A 23,369-nucleotide genomic window follows, 5' to 3' on the forward strand; every position below is an offset into this window, starting at 1 on the left:
TACAAGGGCCGAATAATCTTAATTTTAAATTGGCATCCGAACTAGTCAAGTGTCGTTTCGAGAATCTTTGTCATTCATGCAGCCGGTTGATTAAGCGTATGGCTCTTTTCCAGCTCGAAAATACGAAAATACAAGATTTACTCTTCACGATGTTTATTGACCTCTAGTTTATCGAATAAATCAAAATCGTAGACAAACCGTCGTCGGTTACTCGACTCTTTATCGAGTACAGCGTTAGAACAGCAAAAAAAAAAGTATACTTTCGCTTGCAGTCGTATAACGACGATTCGGTTTTTCTGGCCTCGCGCTTACATCACAAACTTACGGCGAGAAATTTCTAACAGACATTTTTGCGGCCAAATGTAAACTGTTTAGTTTACACTCATAATCAGCTACGAGGGTATTGGATAGAAATTTCGAGATACAAATGTAAACCCTAAGCTCGTACATGAAGATTATCGAACTACGGGTGAGGATTAGAAGACGTTGAGAAATGATTCGATATATTTGAATGCAAACAAATTTTCGCGAGCATTTGCCAAACTTTTTCCAAACAGATTTACGATATTCAATGTATGTATGTATCTATCGACGTCGATACTTGGTACAAATAGAATTACAATATCGGATTAGAAGCGTCAATAATATGAGAATATTGATTTATTACTTTTTTCGTCCTAATAGTCATCGATAATAGTATCATACATGTGTTTACGTAACGATATATCGTTGATATACTACTATTAATTAACACCGATTACAAAATGTTAAAACTCTTACTATACTTACTTAAATTTAAAGTGTACGTACAAACAGATGTATGTGTTTCATTTTAATTACTATTACAGTATTTATTATTACCGTTACCGTTAAGTTAGTATGGTATAATGATATTTAATAGTAGTGCATAGGCAATCGAATCCCGTACGTGCGTAATTTTGCGTACACAATTATATCGACTAAAATATGAATCATACAATGTATCTAGACACGGCGCGTCGGGGATAAGATCTATTATACATATGTATACAGTTTTTTTTTTTTTTTTTTTTTTTTTAAATATAAGACTGGCTTTTTTCCGCTTAGAGATACTTACTTACTATACACGAACAAATTAATACGATACTAAGCTCAATAGTCAAAGTAGAAAACAAATAACAATTCCAAACATGATTTTACCTGAATAGATCCAAACGCTTGTTATTTCAACATGTATCGTTTAGCACGGAATTTTAGTTCGGGAGTTAAAAAATGGCAGACACTTGATCAAACAACGATTATTTAATGCCCTTGAAAGTAATCCGGCAAGCACGGTATATTGAATATAAAACCAATCAGTGATATTTAATAAAGTTATACTAATATATAATTTACGAGACTTATTATTATTATTATTATTTTGTATCCGTTCCTGCGATTTTCTTTCAATATTGCAAAAGAATATAAATACATTTTGTACAAACTAATCGAAAGGTATTCTTATTAACAATAGGGGCACCAAGTGCAACAAGTACGGAACAAAAAATATTAAAAACTTATCATTGGTTGAGCGGATAAATTGATCAAATGGAGGACTCATGAGTATTTGACACCAGCTGTTAAACCTTAACAGAGTCATCAATAGATGCTGAAAAATGTCATGATTTTAAAGTTAGTCAGGACTCTGGTTTTGTCATCAGTAGAATTTTAACCCGCTCAATACTTGATCTGTAAACGGTGAAAAGAGGTGAAATACATTTTGTCAGTGTTCTGAAATAATTGGTTTGTCAACCGTGTCAGGCAACCATTTTAGTAATGGTAGTTGTAATAATTATATATTACAAATTACGAACATGCGTGGTAACGATACTTATAAAAAACCACGAGGAAAAGTTAAGGTGAGTAAAATCTGAAACCAATTTGGTGCGCCCTGTAAATTTATTATTATTCGTTCTCGTTACCGTTACAGTACCATCCTCCCGCATTTAAAAGCGTCAAGGGAATAAAGATCTTATGCGTAATATGTGAATTGAACCGTTGGACTTTCTCCGGATTTTATAAAATTTAGAAATCATCCTATCATTATTCTGCTCGATTAGCATCGAATAACCTAAATTTAATTTCTTATACTTTGTAGCTAATTCTTACTCAATTATACATTTCGATAATGGTAAATTAAAATTACATTCTCCACTATCTCCTACTCCGCGTCCTGTTCGATCGAGATCTCGGAGCTGTAGAACCAGCCCCAATACTAAACATTCCGCTAGCAGGAACAGCTGGCGCTGCTGCTCCGAACATGTTTGATCCTTGTGTTGGTGCACCGAAAGAAGATGAAGCATTGGCGCCAAAATTCAAGTTGGGAGTAGTAGTTGGCGCATTAAAATTGAAGCCATCTGCAAAAAATAAAAAGTTCGTCAAGATTCATGAAAATCTCAGTGCTGAGAACTTCTTGAATTTTACATTCACGAAATAAGAATGGCGAAAAACCAACACACCTGTTTTAGCTGGTGCACCACCGAACTGGAAGGGTGCCGCACCCATCGTGTTATTTGCAGTGGCGTTGGCACTGAACGAAAAGCTGGAATTTTGTTGCGTTTGCTGTTGGTTGGCGTTGAAGCCGAATGCTCCGCTAGCATTGTTATTGGTTGAGCCGAAACTCGGCGTAATTGAATTTTGAGTTCCAAAAGCTGGTGGGGGATTTTGGCTTTGTCCAAACGGAGTCGAGACATTGGTGCCAAAAGTAGAGCCGGAACTCACAGTGCCAGCACCGAAATTTGGCGTAGTTGTATTTTGAGTTCCAAACGTAGTTGCCGACGATCCAAACCCAGTAGAAGGCGCTGCACTCGCGCCAAAGCTTGTATTGGTCGACGCGAATGCAGGAGGAGGAGCTTGGGAAGATTGCTTTACTGCTGGAGTTTGCGTTCCAAAAGTTGGCGCCATCGAAGTCTGAGCACCAAACCCAGAATTGTTTCCAGATGCCGTAGTGGCAACACCGCCAAAGGAGGTGTTCAGTGCTCCAAAGCTAGGAGTTCCGCCACTACCAAAAGCCTGTGATGTACTGCTGGCAAAACTCGGTGGTGACTTTCCTTGGCCAAAAAGAGTTATTTGATCTGTGGTTACTCCGAACGCTGAAGTTGCCGTCGATGTAACAGTGGAACCAGTAGCAGCTGCAGTGCTGGGCGTAGGGTTCAGGCCTGTACCTGTAAACTGAACAGCTTTCCCTCCGTAATTGAAGCCAGTATCGGCTGTGTGGGAACCAAAAGCTGGCGGCGTTGTTGTCTTTGGTACGCTAAAGGCTGAGGGGGCAGCAGCAGAATTAGATCCAGTACCAAAGGTTGACTGATTTGCACTAGTGTTAAACATTCCCGATGTTGTCGTGGCTGGTGAACCGAACAATGGTGTAGTTGTACTTGATGTGACACCAAATGCAGTCATTGCCGCGCCAGAGGTTCCGCCGAGTGCCGGTGCTGCAGTGCTTGAAGATTCTCCAAAGGCCGAAGGCGCGGTAGTCGCAGGAGTACCAAATCTTGGTGCACATCTACTATTGAGAATTTTGTAGGCAGGTACTTGATTGGTATTGCCGGAAGTCACCGCCCCGCTAGAAGTGGTAGTTGGTACAGCGTTTGCGCCGAACGAGAAGCCAGGTTTAGTGCCAGGTGCTGAGGTCGAGCCAAAGGAGAATGTTGGATCTTTACCTGACGCAGGGGCAATGGAAGGGGTAGTAGATTTAACGTTTGTACTGAATGCAGACGCAGTGGTAGTTTGGCCCGCTGTACTTCCAAATGCAAATGATGTACTTGTGGTGGATGTATTAATGCCATAAGCGGGCGGAGGAGCAGATGAAGCTAGGGTTTCGAATGTCGGCGCGTTTTGAGTTACAGTCGTCACAGCACTTCCAAATCCTGGCGTACTGCTGCTAAACGTCGGGGCATTTTGCGAAGTAGTGCTTGCCACGCTGAGCCCAGGAGCTTGAATAGTTTGGAAATTAACCGAGCTTCCAAAGGCTGGTGGATTTTGCGTCGTTGCCACCGTACTTCCGAAGGTCACGTTACTTTGATTAGTAATGGTTCCAAAAGTAGGAGCTTGGCTCATGGCGGTGTTAACATTGCCTGCAAATAAGAAGCTTCCGCTGCTCGTTGATTGTGGCATGGCACTATTACCGCCAAATGAAAAGACTGCTGGTTTTGTCTCAGGCACTGCGATACTACCTGCGTTTGACGTAACTTTAGTCGCAGACTGTTGCGTTTGGGATACACTACCAGGCATGAAAGACGACGTTGTTGTCGGTGTAGTAATACTGACGTTTACTTGATTTTGCGTACTAGCTGGGAACTGATTATTTTCACCAAATGCTGATGAGGAAGTCATTTTAGCGGCACCAAACGAGAAATTGGGCATCGGGGCTGGAGTGTGAGTGCTGGTCTTGACAGGCTCAACTACTTTGATCGGTTCTTGAACAAATTTCCCCGTACTTGGTGACAAAGTTGTCATTACTGGTTCGGATACCGATACTGTGTTGGTATTTTGAGTTACATTGGTATAATTTGATGAACTAAATGCACCAATGCTGCTCGGAGGTAAGAATTTTGTTGCTAAACTTGTACTACTTGTCAAGTTTGAGCCACTCTGAATTCCTGACGACACAGTTGAACTTTGCGTAGAAGATGTTGCAACGGCAAATGAAGGAGGAGCAATGGTTGAAATGGTTGCAGAAGATGCAGGAGTGCTCATATTGTTTGTGTTTTGACTATTTGAAGAAGATACTTTAGCGGGATCAGTTGCAGTAGTATTTATTGTAGTTGTAGCAACAGTTCCAAAGTTCAACTTTGGAACTTCTGACTGATTTTGTGCCTCGGTTGTACTTGCTTGGAATCCAGTTGAAGAGATCGATGATGTCAAGCTGCTGTTCGAGATCAATGGTTGCTGTGAACTAGGCAAGTCGAAGGTGACGTGTTTAGTCTTAATTGTGCTGCCGAGTTTCGAATTAGTAATTGTTGGTACTACGGATGATGTTGCAATCGGAGATGTATTGATGTCTGTAGTCGAAGTCGTCAATCTCAGAGTAGCTGAGCTCGATGGTACATCTGAGGTGGTAGAAGGCTCGTTGTTTGAGTCAGCTTGTATAATAACGTCTGGATTTATCTTCTTGGCAGCTGCAAAATATCAAGAGACGAGATTTTAGGTTTTTTTCTGTGCTATGTTACGAAATGTTTCACTTCAAAAAAATCAAAATAATCTTACACAATAGTTCAGCATTCGGTATAATATACAAATTTATATCAATGGTGTGAATATAACTATCCCATTACGTCGAGTTATTTTCTACTAACTGATTTGAACAATTAACTAACTGCGAGAATTCAAACCTGTGATGTTTCCAGGTAGGGGCTAGTAAAGCAATGTACAACCAACTAAACAAATCAAGTAGATATAGTTTTATTACTGATTCTCGCATACAGTGTGGTACGGCCAGCACAGCACCTGCCCGCTTGCTCTCGACCGACTACGCAAACAGCTCACTGCCGATACTCCCACTCACACACGCATACTCCTCGTATCCTGATACACACCTAAACTCCTACTCGTGCACTCATCGTATCCGATATCATAAAGGCAATCTGTCATGAAATTTGAGATATATACTCACATTTTCCGGATATAGCATCAAACATGCTCTGCAGTCTGGCTCTCATACTTGTTTGCCTCATATTCACAATGTCTTCTTTCTTAATTTCGTCAACATCATCACTGGTGAATTTTGCTCTGATATTTCCTTGTTCTTCAATTAATGTTCTCAACCTTTCATTAGCTTGTGGTTCTGCTTTCATAAATAATTTCTCAGTGAAGCTGATTGATTTGTTCACTGCAGGAGAAAGATTCTTCATAGGTTCAATTTCTGGTTTTTCCTCTATCTTTTTACCTTCTCTGTCCGATTGATCCTGGTTTTGATCTCCGACCGTGTCTTTGGTAGAGACGCTTTTTAAAATACTTTTTACTTGCATTGAGGACCGTTCAGGTGATTTCTTGTACATCTCAACTTCCATATTTAGAGAAGATTTCAGATTCAGATCGTCTCTTTGAAGTTTTATTTTTTCTATTTCAGGCTCAATTACAGTTACCAATAATTTCGGGGTCCCCTGAACCATGTCCGAAGGTTTGAAATGTTTCTCTATGCTGGGTGTGCCACATCGGGATAAATCGACTAAAAAAAAAAGCAAAGAATTTGATTCCCTCTGCACAGAAAAGACAGTATATAAATCGATTTTGTGGTACTTACGACTACTCGCTTTTCGCTTGATTCCTGAGGAATATTGATTGCTCGAGCTCAATGAATTCAAAACATCGAAGCAAGAAGGGGTCTTAGTTTTCTTGACTGGCCTAAGCTGATTGTTCCTGAGCAAATCCTCTTCTTCCTCACTGTTCGGCGAATCTTCCCTGGTTCTTTTCTGCGTCATTTCTACCAGATCATCCAAGTTGTCTTCGTATATATCCTCGGTTCTCTGTTTTTTTGCTAAATCCAAGCTCACATCATCTCTCGACGCGTGCCTCTTAAGTGATATTTCTCTAAGCACTTGCACAACGCTCTGGGGTGCTCTATTCTCAGCTTTGCATATGTCTGAGATAATTCTTTGTCTTTCAGGTGGCGAGTACCTGCTCGTTTCTGGCGGAGCTATCCGCACAGTCACGGGAGTTCTGACCTTGACATTTTTCATGTTTATTAACGGTAATGGACTGACGCTGAGATTGACTTTGGGAAATTGGCCAGTCGCGTACTGCGACTGATGCGTCAGCTTGTTGTTGGCTTCCGTGGCATACTTCGCCAAGCGTGTGCTCAGTCCTGGAGATGTTACATCCGAATATGTTCTGAAGGAAGGAGAAAATATGTAGTATGCAGGTGATGTAATGTTGGAAGTCAACTGCGGTAACTTGGGCAATTAGTAACGACATGAATTTCTTACTTGGGATCGATGTTGTATCTCGTAGATGCAAGTAGGGGTCCAGCGACGGTTTGTACAGTCTTAATTCCAGCTGCTTTAGATCGCATTTTTGGGCTAATGCTGGTTCCCCACGGAGAGCCCTCAGGGCTAAAGACAGTCTCATTTTGTATCATCGATGAGTGATTCGGTCCGAATATTGGTTGTATTTCTCGGCGAAGAGGTCGAGTTGGTGTGAAAAGTTCTATGCCTCCGTTGGATGGTACCTGAGGGTCTTTGCACCAGGGGTCAAGTGGTGTCGAGGTGAGCTTTGTCAACGAGTAGTTATCGCTCAGTTGACGAGTGGCAGGATGATCGATGTAGGGGGTATTTTCTTGGTAGCTATTTTTGGGTATGGGGCTGAGCGGATTGGTGGTGAGATCGAACCTTGAAGAGCTTCTGGACGCTTGGCGATTGTCGTTGCTCAATTGGTATGAGGAATTTTTTCTAAATCTGCTCATTTTCGCCGCGACGTAAGTCCGGCAGTGGTTACTTAAAATAGTGTATAACTTACGGAGGGTGGACGATAGGTAGAACGATGCAGCATTCAAATTGGCGGATATTTCCCTGCCGCCCTCGCTCACGTATTCGAGGAAAAATAACGCTTGCGGCGATAGAATGCTGTCGTTGGTTAGCAGGGAGTAACATACGTGTATCACAGCGATTATCGACACAGTTAGCGCGAGAATCGGACCCCAGGCATTGTATAAAACAGCGCATCCGCTCAGCACACTTATCAACACAAAAATACCACGGTTCCGGTCTCCTAAATCCCACATATTACTTTAAAAAGATAACCTCTCCATATTTGAAAAGAGCCCAGAGCACGCAGAGTCATCGGAACTTTGCTGCACTCTTTCTCTCGATCTCAGGGTTGCCAGCCGTCGCCTGTTACAAATCCTAAATTATCAGCATTATGATGATTCATATTAGGACCCGCGCTTTTCAAACATCACTCTATACGTGTCCGTGTCGTTGAATGAAGAATATGTTACATTCTTCAGTCAACGAATATGTGGATATAGGTATATTTACGGCCACAGTTTTGCGAGTAAAAAAATCGCGATCAAAGTTAATCATCGGCCAAGTTATAATATTTTTGTTATTAATCTTTCGTTTAAATTCTTCTTTCCTTTCCTCAAGTGCGTTGACTGAACATCTTCAGTCAACGACAAGCGTCATTAAAGTTTGGGAGATAATTCGAAACTTGTTTTTTTATCGATAATTTTAGTTTATTTTTGCAATTCTTATTATATTACAAAACATACTTTGTTTTTCAAGACACATTGAAAATATGCTCTATTTACATCGGATGTACCTAGTTTTTTTTTCTTTCTTTTAGTTCTTTTCTTTTTTTTGTCAATGTTTTTGTGCTATTATTTTATTTTTACAGGAATTAACTATCATTATAGGCTTCCGTATAATTATAATATGGTTATGGCAGTACATTTACAATAAAGTCTATCATATATCTTCATGTTATACATACATATACTTATTGTGATTTTATACTAATTGTAAATACGAAAATCTGAATAGTTACTATACCCACGATCACCGCCATCATTATCCACAATCCCATTGAGGATGTGCTCGAAGTAAACGAAATAATAAACAATTATATTTAAGAAAAAATAATTTAACCCGGCACGTGTGGCCACGTTGTGAGATCTATTAATTTGAACACAAACAGAAAGTAAAGCCTTAAATATTCTCGTGCATCAATAATAATTGGTTTAAATGTAAGCATTTATTTGGAATATTCAGACACGTACCCGTACTCTCTGAATGAAATTTACCTAACTTTTCTTTCTCTTCATTATTCATTTTCATGTAATATTTTCTGTTCATACATACATTTATAATACATGTATGTATATGTCTTAAATCTATGTAATTTTTTTTTAACGTATTCTTCATTATTCTCGTTTTCATGTAATATTTTCTATTCATACATACATTTATAATATATGTATGTATGTATATGTCTTAAATCTATATAATTTTTTTTTTAACGTTTTCTTCATCATTCTCGTTTTCATTTGTATAATCCGTTTTCATTTTCTCTCCTTTTTTTTCAAATGTTACTCAAGTTGCGATATGTAGCAATCACGAAAAGCTGGCCAAAACGCTATAGTTGATTGGACCCCTGTTGCGCGCTGTCCGTCAAAAATAATCCATTTATCATACATTTATAATATTTCTAACTAGTAACCACACCTGTTATTTATCATGATTAAACCAATTTCTGCAGTATTGTCTATAAGTGCCTTCACGTGTCTGCTAAGTCCAACTAATGTTTCGTACATTCAGTCTAATTGTAAGCGATATATTCATAGCATTTATATATGTATACATGTATACAACACAATTCTTTCTCTCTGATGCTCTGTTATGAAACGTGTTTGGCTCAAATTTAATCACTATATATTCGTAATTTAGATCAATGAAGATCCAGTGTAAAATATATCTCAGCTGAATGAATATATGTATATTATATAAGTATGTATGTATGTATGCATGTATGTATGTATATATGAATGTATGTATGTATATATGAATGTACGTGTTGCATATTGTACAGGGAGTTTTTTTAGATTTTTTATTTTACCGTCACGCCATATATTACAAGTTATCTTATTCACTTTTTGATATTTTATATTTATTTTCACTATCCTCAAACTGGAAACAAATGTCTTATTCGGGTTTATTCGTTTCTTACAAGTCTATCCACGTTTTATCCGCAGTTACGTTTTCATTGGCCAATGTAACCAGCTTTTATTATAAATTACCTAAGATACGTTCTAGCGGTACGAGCATTGGCAATGATTGAAAGTAACGAAACGCTGCTAATGAAATTGTACAGAGAAAAAAAAAAAAAAAAAAAGGAGAAAAACTCGAACTCACATCAAAATAAAAAGCTAATTATGCGTTACCGTAGGTCGGTCCTCTACATTCGAGCGGAAACTAACAAGAAATAAAAAATAATGATAATAATAACAATAATAATAGTGTTAATGAAACTACAGTTTCGCTTGGTAATAAAATTCAGTCGTCGTAATTGTATCAGGACGTGCTATTCCTGTGCTTTTTATTCTTTGCCTTATTGGGCTCAAACTCGTCCTCACTGCGTCTCCGTTTCTCCTTGAGCTGCTTCTCCATGGCGAGCATCGTTATCATTCTCTTATGAGAATCGCCGACAATCCAGCCGTGCTGCTCCTGACGGTCATCTTCCTCCTCAGCGTTGGCCAGAGGCTCTTCGACGATTTCCTCTTCCTCGTCGCTCGAGCTCGACCAGTAATAAAGCTGATTGGCTGCAGCACGTTTCCTGCGGCCGATGGCGACGCCAACACCTTCCTCAACCTTGTTCCAGGATTTGGTCGTACGCAGCTCTTCGTCTGTCGAGTCCCGTTTCATTCCCGATGACCTCCGATCCTTGCTGTCCTTTGTTTCTTTGCCGTTGAATTCAGCCGCCGACTTGCCACCGGTTGAATGTTTTTTGCTCCTGCTAGACGAGCTCGACGTCTTTTTCGGTGATTTTTGATCAGGTTTCGACTGCTTCTTTGTTTTGGATGGCGACTCGTTGATGCACGTTTTCTCTCTGGTGGTGTCCGCAGTTTTTTCCATCGAATCACCCAAGACACTGCCAGCTCTTTGGGGCTTTTGCTTCTTCTGCTTTTTCGGGCTCATTTTACTCTCAGCTCCTTCTTTGATTTCGTCCTGATCAAACTCGCCGCCCTCGAATGACTTTACGGAATCCATTACCGGGGTCGTTCTCCCATCTTTCTTCTTTCCAAGCTCTCGCAGGATCTCTTCCTGTATCGCCTTCTGCTCCTTGGCTATTATCTGCTCGTGTTTCTTCTCGATGTATCTTTCCTTCCGCTTTTCCCTCGACTCGCGTTTCTGCCGTCGCGGTTTCTCCGACGTATCCGAAGACCTGTCCTTGTCGTGATACTTCCTCAAACCGCTACCACCCTCGTCGGACGAAGAGCTGCTGATCTCCGCTAGCAATCCTTGCTTGCCGATGGCGCATTTCCTCTGCCTCCTAGTCGGCTGTAGCTCCAACAAAATCCGCTCTTGCTCCTCTTGGAGTTTCTTGAGGTGTTGCTGTTTCCGCTTCTTCGACTCCTGCACCTTTCTGCTTAGGAACACGTGAAGCGGTAGATTGTCCGAGGCTTTCTCTGGCTTCTCATTGCCGGGCAGTTTCTCTGGTAGCTGAACCGTCTCGTCCTCATCGATTTTCTCATTCGTCGAACTCCCGGCGTAATTTTCAACGAGCTCTTCACCTTTTGCAACACTAATGTTATCTCCCTCGGTTTCTCTGTCTGTTGAAAATTTCTTTCCTTTATCCTTAGACCGACTCGTTGACTCTTCGAGCGTTCCCGGTTGGTCAAGAAGATCGAGAGCCTCCTCAAGAGGGATCAGTTCATCCTCCTTGAGGAACTTCGACTTCGGCAGGACCTCGGAATTATCCTCGACCACTTTGTCCACCTCCTCGAACACGGGGCACTCAGCATCTCCCTCGTCGGAGCTGTCTTCTCTGTAAAGGTCATCCATTTCAAACGAAGGTTCGTAATTATTTCTGGCATTGCTCTCCTCGTCGCTTTCTCGTCTCTCGTCGATAACGAGCGGATGGTCGGACATTTCAGACTCGGATTTCTTTGTCTCGGAATAATTTCTGGTCTTGTGTTCTTCCGTTTGCTGACAAAGACGATCATTGGGTGATTTGTCGCGCGTCGGTTCTTCTGCAGCGTCGATTTCGTCGGGTAACACATCCGTTGATCCACAGTCATAATCAAGCTCTACCTCCTCCTCGCTCTCTGACGAGGTCGACGACAACTCGGCGAACAGATTTTGCTTACCTTTCGAGCAGGTTCTCTGGCTCTTCGATATCCCAACACCGACGTCCTCGGTCTTCGCAGCTGTTATGAATTCGTCCGAACTATCATTTTCGTACCATGCCGAGGGCCGCGATTTCTTCCGCGATGTTTTACCCCGTTTTTTGGACTTCGACCTCTTCCTAAACTCACTGTTACGCTTCGAGCCCTGCTTACCGCGCTGCACGAAATCGTCCATTGGGCCCGCGGCTTGGTCTTCCAGTTTCACGTCACTCGGCTCCTTGGCTTTTTTCGTCCCGGGATCGATCTCGGCGTCTTTTGGGGCGCCTCGGTCGTTCTGGAAGGCTTTGAGAGCGCCTTTGGTCTTCGGCGCGGACTTCTCTACTTCCTTGAACTTCCGGTCGATCATCGACTCGAGTCTGCGGCCCAGGATGTCCGCCTCCTTACCGTTGTCGAGGGTCTGGACGATGGCCTTCGAGGCCAGGCTGGCGACGTCAACCTCCAGAGGCGTGACTTTGCTCCGGAACGAGACGACGCTGGGCATCGCGACTTCCGCCTGGCTCTCCTCGTCGTCGAAATCGTAGACGTCCTTGACCTTGTCACTACGGATAACCAGCGGCTCCTTTTTTTCCGACGAAATATCCCTGCGCTTTTTCTTCTCGGCCATTCCACTGTAGGGACTTTTCCGTACCAACGGAAATTCCTGCGAACGCTGTTGCCTCCTCGCTTTCTTCGCTGTCGTTGTGTTCTTGTTACGGTGCCGATGGACGTTCAGTTCCTTGAGCGCTGCAACCGCCACCACAACGGCTCTTGTTCTGTCGCTTTGGTTGCGATCGTTCAGCTCTTTTTTACGCTCGAATAACTCTTTTATTGGGTTCCGTATCCTACGGATGGGGATATCCTTCCGATCCGTCGGCATGCTGTCCAGTACTTTTGGCTCCAGTTCACCAATCTTTGTTGCCGACGGTGCCCGGGCGCAGGCCAACTCTGCCAATACCGTCATCGGCGTCGAACCACTGCAAATAAAAAAACAAGTTATTTAAAGTAACATAACTTTGAAAAATAATGGCAGGACTTGATCAAGACTAGCAAGTTTGTTTTTTTCATATCTCTTAAACTATTTTCCTCGATCAATAGAGAAGAATTGAATTCGCAAGACTCTAAATGATCTGATTACTCTTCAGAACCATTCCTCTAAGGAATTATTTTATTGTTAAATGGACTAGTTTTGAGGTCAGTTTTCCTGTCACCATATTAAGTTTATGAAATTCAAAAGTAACGTGAATTTATAATAAAAAAACCATGCAACTAGGTACTTATATTTGGACATTCGTGAGAGTCAATGAGGTGTAAAGAATCGCATAAGGTCAAAAAGTAAAAATAATAAAATGGCATGGTCGGTATGTTGTTCCATCAAAAGCTATTGTGGCAAGTTTCTAATCGTAAACAGCGTGATCGTTCCAAATATGATGACGTTTGGGACAACAGGAAAGGATCATTAAAGACCATATGTAATACTACACTGTGAGGATAGTGTGCCTGGGGAGTATTTGTGGTTTTAGGATGACAAAGGACAACGAAGGACGACACGGGTCGAAGTGTAACGCGAAAAGTCCGAAGCTTGGATCAATACCCACCTACGTACGAGTCGTTGAATAGAGGACCGCACACGCGATGAATTAGGCACAGTAATAGCGCGCTTAAACCCAAAACCATCATGCCAGCTTAACTAATTCAAATGATTTATAGCCGGGTGTGTACGTACATACAAGAGGTATAAAATAAAATGAGTGGTTTGCATAATTTCAGCGAGTGTCCCAGTCGCGAAACGATTTTCGTTTTCAATTTAGCTTTTCCTACGCTTCGGTCAAGGGATCGAGTTCAGGTTCATATTAATCACTAAATTGAGGAACTTAAACGAAGCTGGGCGATATTCGAAAGTTCGGGAGTTCATTGGTCAAATCCAAATGCTGAAATCAGTATTTGGATAAGAAATTTGAAAAAATTATTATAATTAGGAAATACGCCTTACTTGTGATCGTGTTTGGTGGTGTCGTGAAGCAGATTGGAAAGCGCGAGTTTGTCAAGAAGTCCACCCAGGGTGGATGTCATCTTTTGCTTGAAGCCTGCGGATTCAAGGGAAGCATTTTTCGAGGTATGATGATGATGATGATCGTCTAGGCCCTTGGCGACACAGGAAGCGATTCTCGGTTCATCCGCGTGAACGGTTGAAGCTGGATGAGCAACTCCATGGGGCGAATTCAAGTCCCCATGAGAAGGATGACGGGTTGTCGGGTTGTTAGCCTCGCGTGGAAACGAGCTGGCGATCAGATTCTCGCTTTCCCGCATTCGCTGTTGTATCTTGTCCCGCAATTTGTTGTTATGCTCGAAGGCGACGTCGAGACTGTCCTCGTAGCCAAGGTTGTCGGGCAGGATGCAGGACGCTTCGAGATCCGGGCTTACGGAGCGACTAGAATTCTCACTTCGCCGATGGTGCGTCGCATGTTTCGAGTAGTCCTTTTCATTGTTCGCGTATCTCTCCTCACCGAGTAGCTGAAAAACGAGGCGCACAATTAGGCGTCGGTGATGGTAGAGTGCTTTGAGAAAAATGGTGTATACGGTATATTACAAGTGTAAAAAGTTCATGCTGATCTTTTGCAAAAGTTTCTTTAGTCGCACGAATCTGAGTAGCTAAACCCGCAGGCTAAGTTACTCGGAAACTGGTCCACTATGGAAAAAGGAAAAAGCCCTGTTGGAATTACCCAGAACTATCGACAATCGAGTGTTAAACGAATTTTTAAATTCCAACTCACCTGATTCACGGACTCAAGCAGACTGCCAAGGCTGTTCTGACTCTCTGCATCTCTGAACCTGTCGCAGATGCTCCTGAACCCGGATCCATCGACGGTGTCTTTTTTTCTGTAAGCATCGGAGTGATCAAGCTGTATTTTCTTGGCGCCCCGGAGTTCGTTCTCGGAGGTTTTAAGCCTTGAGCAGCACTCGACGAACAACTTCTCGTCGCAATTGAGGACCTTCACTTGGCGGGGCTTCTGCAGAGAGGCGGCAGCATGGATGAGTACGGGTCGAGGAACGTCGATGGCGTTGTCCTCGAGGGCGTCGGTCGGAGCGATGGTAACGACCTGGTGTTCCTCGGCGAGTTTCACAACCGGCGTATCGACGAGCGGTAATTTTTTCTGAGCCTTATCATCGGCGACAAAATCTCCATTCGCGTCGGAGGCAACGCTGTCCATCGACGTGTCGGGGGTGTTTCTAATATAGAGCGGCGAGAGTCTGCATCGCGGCCCGTCGTCCTCCGACTCCGATGAATCGGAAGACTGTGAATTGCGGTCCGGAGTCGGCGAACGGTTCCTGACGCTGCTCGGGGCCACGCTACTCTGCGCCGGTGACGAGGGTGGCGACGGCGATGGAAGTAGCGACGCCCATTCCGGAAGCGATGCCCGGTTCATCGAATTCTCCGCCTCGGAAACAACGTTGCGCTCGTCACCGGTTCCTAGGGGTTGTTTGGTGTCCGAAATCTCGGATTTGGTGCCAAAGATGGGCCACTCGTCAGCACCTGGTTTGGCGGCGGGCTCCTCCTTGGTCGTTTCCACCAGCTCCTCGTGCCCGTTTTCGGAGAGGCCATTCTGATTGCCGACGGAGACTGCTTCCTCCTCGAAAGCCTTGGATATCCGCTCTTCGGCCCGTTTCTTGCTCCGACGACTGACCCGTGATTCACCGTTCGCGCGTTTCTCGTCCTCCCTAGTTTTCGCCCTAGAGCGATTCCGCCGCTTTTTCGAGTCCTCCGACGACAGCGACGCTTCGCGTCTCCTGACGTCGTCGTCCGAACGAGAATCCCAGTCGTCCAAGACTTCCTTCACCTTGTCTTGGACCTTTTCCGACTTCTCACCGCCGAAGACCCGCCCGAACACGCTCTTAACGATCTTGTTCTTGTTCCTCGAATCCGACGACATGTTCTCAGCCTCGCTCGATTCGCTGCCGGAACTCGGGGTCACGTTTCGTCTCCGCTTTGGTCTCACCGACCTCGATTTTCGAGGGTGAACCTTCCTCACCGACGGCTTTTCATTTTCAAATTTATCGTTCGACGGGCTCACTTCCCGCTGGCTCTCCCCCGGCTTCGAATCGCTCACTTCCTGGTTCTTTAACAGTTTTCTGACATCCACCGAAACCTCGGTGTTGATTGCGCTCTCGTCGCTCTCGAATTCCGCCGCAGCTTTCCGGCTCTTTGATCCGTTCGGCTTCTCGGTGGCGTTAACGAGTCCGAGATGCGGGTCGGTGGACTTTTTCGTCTTTGAAGACACGGAGAGTTCTTCCACTTTCTGGTTGAAAACTTCGGAGAGTTGGGAATTCCTGCTCTTAGATAAAATCTCGGCCAGCGGTCGATCCGATGATGAATCGTCGTCAATGTTGAGGTTGGAGGAAGCGAGAACGTCTCGTTGAATCTTGACAGGAATACTGACGAGCGGATGTTTTACAGCGGGTAAATCCGTGCCGTCGGTCTTCTGCAAACTGCCCGGCGATGCTTCCTTCGTTTTCTCGGCTAAATCGGACTCCTCGGGGTCGGAACCCGGCCTCCGGAACTCCAGGGACAAGTTTTCCGTCCTAGAGACACTTTTACACGGAGTGTCTGTTCCGAAAATCGGGCTTTCCGGCGGCGAGGGCTCGAGATCAGTTTCCTTGTTGAGCTTCGGTTGTGGGCTTGGCGAGTCAAGGTCGAGATGTTCCTCGGCGAGGTTCCTGCGCTTTTTCGCTTTGTGCGCGTCGAGGGCCGGTAGCTCATCTTTCTTCAGGTTTTTGCTCTTCACGGTAACGCTGACCGCCGTATCAGGTTCCGGGCTGATGTGATCAGTCAGGACAAAATCGTCGTGAGTCATGTTTTCAGTTATCTTGCATATCTCCTCGTCGAGCAGTTCCTCCTCTAGGGCTTCCTCTTCGGATATCTGCGGCGTGAGCGGGTTTCTCGGTGCCCGATGAAGCGCCGTGTCGTCGGGATTCGAACCCAATGGATCGACAACCGGCGTTTCGTCAACGTCGTCGAGACTATCCTCCGAGCCCCAGTAATCCCGGGTTCGATCCTCATCCTCGGGATACTCCTTCTCCGCCGCTTCTTCGCCTTGGGCAATTTCGATCTCAGAATTTTTTTCCGACTTCGCGATCTGGACGAGATGCGACTGAGACAAGTTGTGCTTCTTCAGCGAACTCTTACGCGTGAAACTCGTCGCGCACACTTCACAAAAGAACCGAGCCGCCTCCTTGGTAAGCTTTTTCTTCTTCTCGACTATCAATATTTCCCCATTCTTTGTGTGACCTACAGCAAAGTTGGCCGTTCCTCGTTTCTTCGGGATCTGCTGCAGCTGGTCGTCTTCCGCTGATATTTCTGTCGTCACGTCCGTTTCCGAAACCGGTATCGACTCGTTGAGCTTCCCGTCGCTTTCCTCGGGATCATCGATCGGCACTTCCTCTTCGTTTTTGTCGGACAGATCGAGGTGCTCCTTAATCAAGGATGGTTCGAGACTCTCGGCATTCTCGGAGTTCGCCGTTTCATCTGGAGTCTCAGTTTCGATTGGTGTGTTCGACTTCGGAGTCCGGTTGATTATCGCCGTCTCTAAATCCTGGCCAACTTCTACCGCTTTCGAATTCAACGATTCAGCCGACGATTTCCTCTTCGTCGAAATCGTCTCGCCGTTCGCAGAACCGATCAAAGCCTCGGTGTCAGCCACGTTCAGTGACCTTTTCGAAGACCGTCGCGTTCGCGAATGATGCGCTTCGCCCACTTCCGGTACTTTGAACGGTTCTGTGTTCACTTCCTCCTCGTCGTCGAAGAGTTCCAGATGATCCTCGGCGAGGGATTTCCGCTTCGGATTCCTCTGTCGGAGCGTCCTAAGGCGGTGAAAGATTTGCGGGGACTCGGGCTTCGCCTTGGTGAGAGAATCGGCCGGGGTTTCGGCCTCGGAAAGAGCCGTCGAGTCCTCGTCGTCTAAGTCAAGATGTTCGTTGACGAGCGAGGGTATTTTCTCGGGGGTGGAACGAGACGTCTTCATCTTCTTGGACTCTTCCAGCGTTTCTTCGATCTTCGACTCGTCATCTCTGCTCGATTTCTCTTCAGATTTGCTCCTGCACTTCCTCTTTTTCGTTGCTATCTTTTTCTCGCAAGCTTCGATGACGCTGAATTCGAGCTTCGCATCCGGCTGGGATTCCTCAGCCTCTCCAGTTATTCGTTTAATGTTTTTAGCCTTGCTTCCAGAGTTCTCGTCGCGTTTATCATTCTCCGAACTTACGAAGTCCTTTTCTGCACAAGTGTCCGGTTTTTCATTAGCGAGGGATGATTTCCTTTTCGAAGATCGTCTCTCCGGTTCCTGCGATGATTCACTACCATCGTCGGTCTTTTGACGACTCGTTTCTATCAATCTCCTCTTCGCAGCACGGTTGTTCAGCGCAGAATTTGATCTCGGCACCTGGTTAGCCTCGAGCTCAATCACAGCCGCATCTTCGTCCTGAAGGTTTTTTCTTTTGTTTATATTTTTCGTAAACGTTTCATCATCGTCGTAGGTTTTTTCCAAATCGTCAATCAGCAGCGGCAAGTGCTCTTCAATTAGCGACGTCTTCACGCAGGATCTTCGCTTCGGTCTTTTCGAGTCGCTGTCTTCGGTTGCTGATATCTCGAGGCCAATCTCGAGGTCCTCGGTCCGCCCTTTCGTCCGCGGCTCACTTTCACTCACCGTTTTTCGTTTCCCCGGCCTGGCTACAGTCTCGTTTTCCTTCTCTCCGTTGGTCTTCGGCTTCTGTATAAGCTTCATTATATCGGCAAGGCAGAGTTCGTCCGTTGGCAGATCGTCGACTTCGTTGATCGCCTCGGCGTCGACGGACTTCCGTTTGTTTTTCTTTGGCGTGCTCGTTTCGATAGCTCGTTTCTTCGACACCGTGACGTCATCGTTCTTCTTCACGTTATCCTTGGCTTTGGGTTCATTCGATGTATGGATAACTAGATTATCAGAGGCACTTGTCGTGATCAATCGATCCTCGTCTAAAGTTGGCCCCACGTCGTCAACGGGCACGAAATCGGCGGTACAAACCTTGACGGCTTCGCTCTGGTCTCTCAAAGTCGGTACCGCGTCTTCGTCTTCCTTTTCAACCCGAGAACTTTCCCCCTGACTTTTTTCAGCGAGACTCAAACCAGCGGCTTTGTCGCTCCGAGCCTGCGTATCGTTGACGCTGGTAGTAAGATTTTCCGTGCTCTCCGTAAGATTGGGCGCAACTTCATCGAGTATATTCGTCAGCTCGTCGACGGCGTTGTCGAGGAGAGATCCGACGTCACCCTCGACGAGCAAAACATCCTTCTGCTTCGCTATTTTCGAGACGATTTTTTCCAAGAACGAACCCTTACCCTTCGGTTTTCTCCGCGACAAATCCATTATTATATCGTTCGAGGGTTCGAACGGCACTTGAAGCTCAACTTGATTCGTCATTTTTTCCCCGGGCACTGGTTCAAACTTTTTCAGAGGTTCCACCGTCGCTTGAGTTCCGCAAGAGCCGGAAGGCACAGCTTCTTGGACGACTTGATTTTTCTCAGGGTCGTTAGAGTCTTCAGGTTTATCAGACTTGCTTTCCACCTTTTCTGCGCAGCCAGTCATCGCATCAATACCACGGCGAGTTTCCAGCTCCAAAAGCGCCTCATCGCTAACCGGACCCTTCTCCTCGTCGGAGGCTTTGTCCTCGACAACGGCGTCTTTCTCGGGTTTCACCTGGCTTCCGGAAGTGGCTGGCTCGGCGTTCACCGAGGCGGTTTGCACTGTCAGAACGACGCTCTGCTGCGCTTCGACGGGAATGTTTACACCCTCGGTCAGGATCCCGATGACGCTGCCGAGGCGCTTCGTGAGGCGGTCGCGACCGGTCCGCCCGGTCTTCGTCTTCTTCGGACGAACAGCCCGCGGTTTTGGAACCATAATCGGAGTTTCCGACGAGTTCTCTTTGCCGCTGTCGACGTTCGAGTTGCTCGATTCCTGCTGGAGCCGCTCAAGGCTCAAGTTGATCGGGGACTCTATCACGGCCTCTTCGTCCTCGTCGGTGTGCTTCTCTATGACTTCCGGGGCTTTGATACGGCCTCGACGCTTTCCGAGACCTCTACCGCGTTTCGGCAGTCCCGAGTGTTCCTCCTCTTCAGGGTCCAGTTTCCCCTGAAGATGCGGACCTTCCGCGTCACTTGCGGAAATCGGCTGATCATGGTCGGCGAGTTTTTTAACAGCGTGATTCTCACCGGTCGCTTTTTGGGCGCTTTTTCTCCCCGATTTTCCCTGCGGCTTGGCAGACACTCCGTCATCTCTGATTTCTGTCACTTTATCCCGGCTCTTTGATGATCTCGGTTGATTTTGAGCCGCGTAGATTTCCTCGCCATAATCTTTGGCTGATGACGTTCGCCCACATTGTCTTGGATTCGGTTTGCATCCGTTGAGACTTGTGATCATCACTAGACCCTGTTTCTGACCGGCATCTTCTGCTTTCTCCCGGTTCTTCAGCGTCGTGGATGGTTCGTCCCGCGATCCTTCGATCTCGTCTCTGCGGTCCTTGATAGACGATGTTCGCTCCGAGCGCCTTGGACTCTCTTTATATTCCGTTGGGTTCTTGTTCGTGTTGTTTTTATCTCTTCCTTCCTCGACAGCCTCCACCGCTTTCTGGTCCTGCGCAGTTTCAGCATCATTCCCGCGTCGTTCCCTGGTAGACGAGGTGCGCCCTGATCGCCTTGGGTTCTGCTTGATTTCCTTCGATTCGACGAGCGTCTGTGCCGGCTTCTTTTGCGCACCCCTGTAACCGTCCTGAACACTCACGCTCCTCTTGGGCAAGTTCTTTTTCTCTTTAACCCGCGTCAGTGAGGAAGAAGACGCGGAGAACGAAGACAAGGCCACTTGCGTCTTTCGCTTGCTGCGCGGGCCTCGAACACCCTTCTTTTCGCTCTCCGCCTTCCGTTGCGAGGCATTTTCTCGCTCATACTTATTCTTCAGTTCGGCGACATCGATCACGCTCTTCTCGAGCACGTCGTCAAGGTCAAGGTGATCTTCGGTCGTCGGATCCTTTTTGTCGGAGGCCCGCGAGGTCCGACGAACAGTGCCAATGGCGGCGGGCGAAAGGACTGGAAGCTCGTTTCCGCGGCCTGGTATTTCAGGCTCTTCTTCGGGCCCTGACAGTTCGGAGTCTCTGACCGGCACGGCCGGTTCGAGGGTCGGCATCCTGTCGCCATCGGAGGGCACGCGTCCAGTTATCTTTGCGGTCTTCTTTTTACCAACCTCCTTAGTCGCCTTGATCCTGGATTTGGGAATTACGAATCGCGGAATGCTCGCGTGGCGCCGAGGGTATCGTTCCTGGGTCGGGAGTTCGTCGGAACTGTGATTCGGACTCCTCGCGAATTTTCCGTCGTTGGTTCTGAGCTGCTGTTTCGCCTTCAACGAGGCATGCATCGAGGCGACTGGGTCGATCACCTTTTTCTTCCGCCCTATAACACCAGCCTCTTCAGCCTCTCCGGAATTCTTGGGAGGCTTAGCGCCGACCGCTTGCTGCTGCGGCGCTTGGTTCTTCGGGTTAGGAGGTTTGCCGCTCTTCAAGGCCGGTTTTTCCGGAACCACGTTCACTTTCGAACGACTGGAAACCCTAATGGCTCCGAAGGGCCGTCCTCTCGTTCTGGGATGCTCCATGTTTGCGATGGTGCTGACCTTCGTCTTGACATTCTTCTTCTTGCTCAGAACCGCCATGACGTTTCTTGCCTGGATTTTCGCCATCCTCGTTCCCGACTCATCGCCTCGTTTGACCGACTCGACTGTTGATTTCGTCTCGGACGTTGATTGCGCCAATCTGCATGTTACCACGCTCTCGATAGCCGCTGCTATGTTGTCAATTCTAGTCCTGTTGCGCTGGAAGGATTTAGCGTTCTTCAGCAGCTTGTTCTTCAGCACCGTCTTGTTCCTCGACTGAACCGCCGACGATGTTACGTCCGTCGATATTCGGGGTCGTGACCGCGTTTGTACCTGGGGCCAAAAATTTTCATCAATCACTTTGCGTCGAGTTCATTTCTTTTCAACGAGCGAGTGAACAGTAGGGATAAACAGGAATACATATAGTTTTTGAAGAAGATGACGATGGTGATGGTATTATAATTGCTGGTATTCGGCGGCCGTTTCAACTCGCGAGAAATTTATTCATGAATCATGAATACAAATATGTGTGACCTTGAACACATTCGACGCCGCCTTGTTACAAGGATAACCGGCGGCAGAGAGACGGCGGCAGACGAGACTGAGTCTCTCTAATCAACCGTTAAGGTGCGTGAACAAAGCGAAATGAGCGAGATGAAATTCGATAGAAGAACGCACTGTACGTATGAACCAGCCAATTGGTAATTATTATGCATTGATAAGGAAAATATCCCATATCACGTTCGAGCACCTTCCAAGCATAATTATTTCTTAAAGTACCAATGGTCAGTTAGATTTGAAAGTAAAAAATGGAGAAAAACCTGAGCAAAGGGCACATTCCACGAAAACTGATGCGAACGACGAGTGGGTGACTTTACCGCTCTGAACACCTTGTATAGCGATACATAGACGTTGCAACTTACACCAGGTGCCTGGATTCACGTTTTGTGGCGATGAGTGGGGAATCCGTAGGCCGTGTCGGTTTACCGGTGCACACGCACACTGGTAGCATCGGAACTCCGTTCGCGACGTGAGCTAGCGGAGCCTAAGTGCAGTGTGCGTGTCCGGTATCACCAATCAATACGCTTCACTTACATCGGCAAGTTGTGTGTATGAGTAGTAGGAAGGAGAAACCGAAGAGGCTAGGCGACGGATATTGAGAGCGATAGAGCGAGGAGGAAATAGAGAAAGATGGAGCCAACTCGTCCTTATCAGCACCTCCGAGATTGCCTTTTTTCATCCATCCAATATGCCGGCTTTCCAAAAATTTATAGCGTGATATTCACTGCGCTGTTCAAGGCTCCTAAACGCTAAACGATGATGATCTTACACACTGAGCAAGATGTCTAATTTTTATACAAACACGAACGGTATGGCTTGGCTGACGTTTCGGACAGAGATCGCTAAATGATGCCTTGATCCGTTTTCAGGGGTGAAGCATCTAATAATAACTGAATCTTCAGTTAGACATAACGTACTTGCTATTGATCACTTGACGCAGTGGTTTAAACGACGGAATTACTATTTTTGTTTTGTTTTTTCAGGCGCAAAATGAATAAGAAGAAAGCGTTTTAACGTAATCATTCATCAGGGTTTAATTCATCCGTTGAAATTCATTGAGTACATTGTTGTCAAAACTTTATGCGTTATTTGTCTTGCCGAGTGATTTAGAACATGTCTGGAGTCATCACGTTATTGCTAGTACTAGTAAATAAGAGATAAACAGAACTACTGTGTGTTAAGTTGTTAATAAATGTGAAAACTGTGTATTATTCGAAAAATCGATTAGTACGTTACAGGTGAACATGCGTATTTCGAGAGAGGTAAAATTTGGGAAACTTCATAGGTATCAAATACTCGAAAAACATATTTCTGAG

At 45.6% G+C, this 23,369-nt stretch overlaps 2 protein-coding genes across 3 annotated transcripts in view; both read right to left on the minus strand.

The window, feature by feature from the left end:
* Positions 1-986: 986 nt before the first annotated feature.
* LOC124217572 (uncharacterized) lies at positions 987-7,821 on the minus strand. Its single transcript, XM_046623408.2, has 5 exons — positions 6,942-7,821; positions 6,260-6,846; positions 5,630-6,184; positions 2,478-5,135; positions 987-2,375 (listed from the first exon to the last, which is right to left on the minus strand). The coding sequence occupies exons 1-5, from the start codon at positions 7,733-7,735 to the stop codon at positions 2,173-2,175; spliced, it is 4,797 nt and encodes a 1,598-aa protein (XP_046479364.1). The 5' UTR covers positions 7,736-7,821; the 3' UTR covers positions 987-2,172.
* Positions 7,822-8,239: 418 nt separating this feature from the next.
* The window catches only part of LOC124216046 (titin homolog), a 55,963-nt gene continuing 40,833 nt past the window's right edge, over positions 8,240-23,369 (minus strand). For both annotated transcript variants that reach the window (XM_046620102.2, XM_046620101.2), the window contains exons 6-8: positions 14,608-21,825; positions 13,827-14,347; positions 8,240-12,810 (exon numbers count right to left, since the gene is read on the minus strand). In XM_046620102.2, the coding sequence (XP_046476058.1) occupies positions 10,023-12,810; positions 13,827-14,347; positions 14,608-21,825 (10,527 nt within the window). In that variant the 3' untranslated portion in view covers positions 8,240-10,022. The remainder of the gene's footprint in view (positions 12,811-13,826; positions 14,348-14,607; positions 21,826-23,369) is intronic.

This window comes from Neodiprion pinetum, chromosome 4, assembly GCF_021155775.2.
Source record: "Neodiprion pinetum isolate iyNeoPine1 chromosome 4, iyNeoPine1.2, whole genome shotgun sequence".
NCBI lineage: Eukaryota > Metazoa > Arthropoda > Insecta > Hymenoptera > Diprionidae > Neodiprion > Neodiprion pinetum.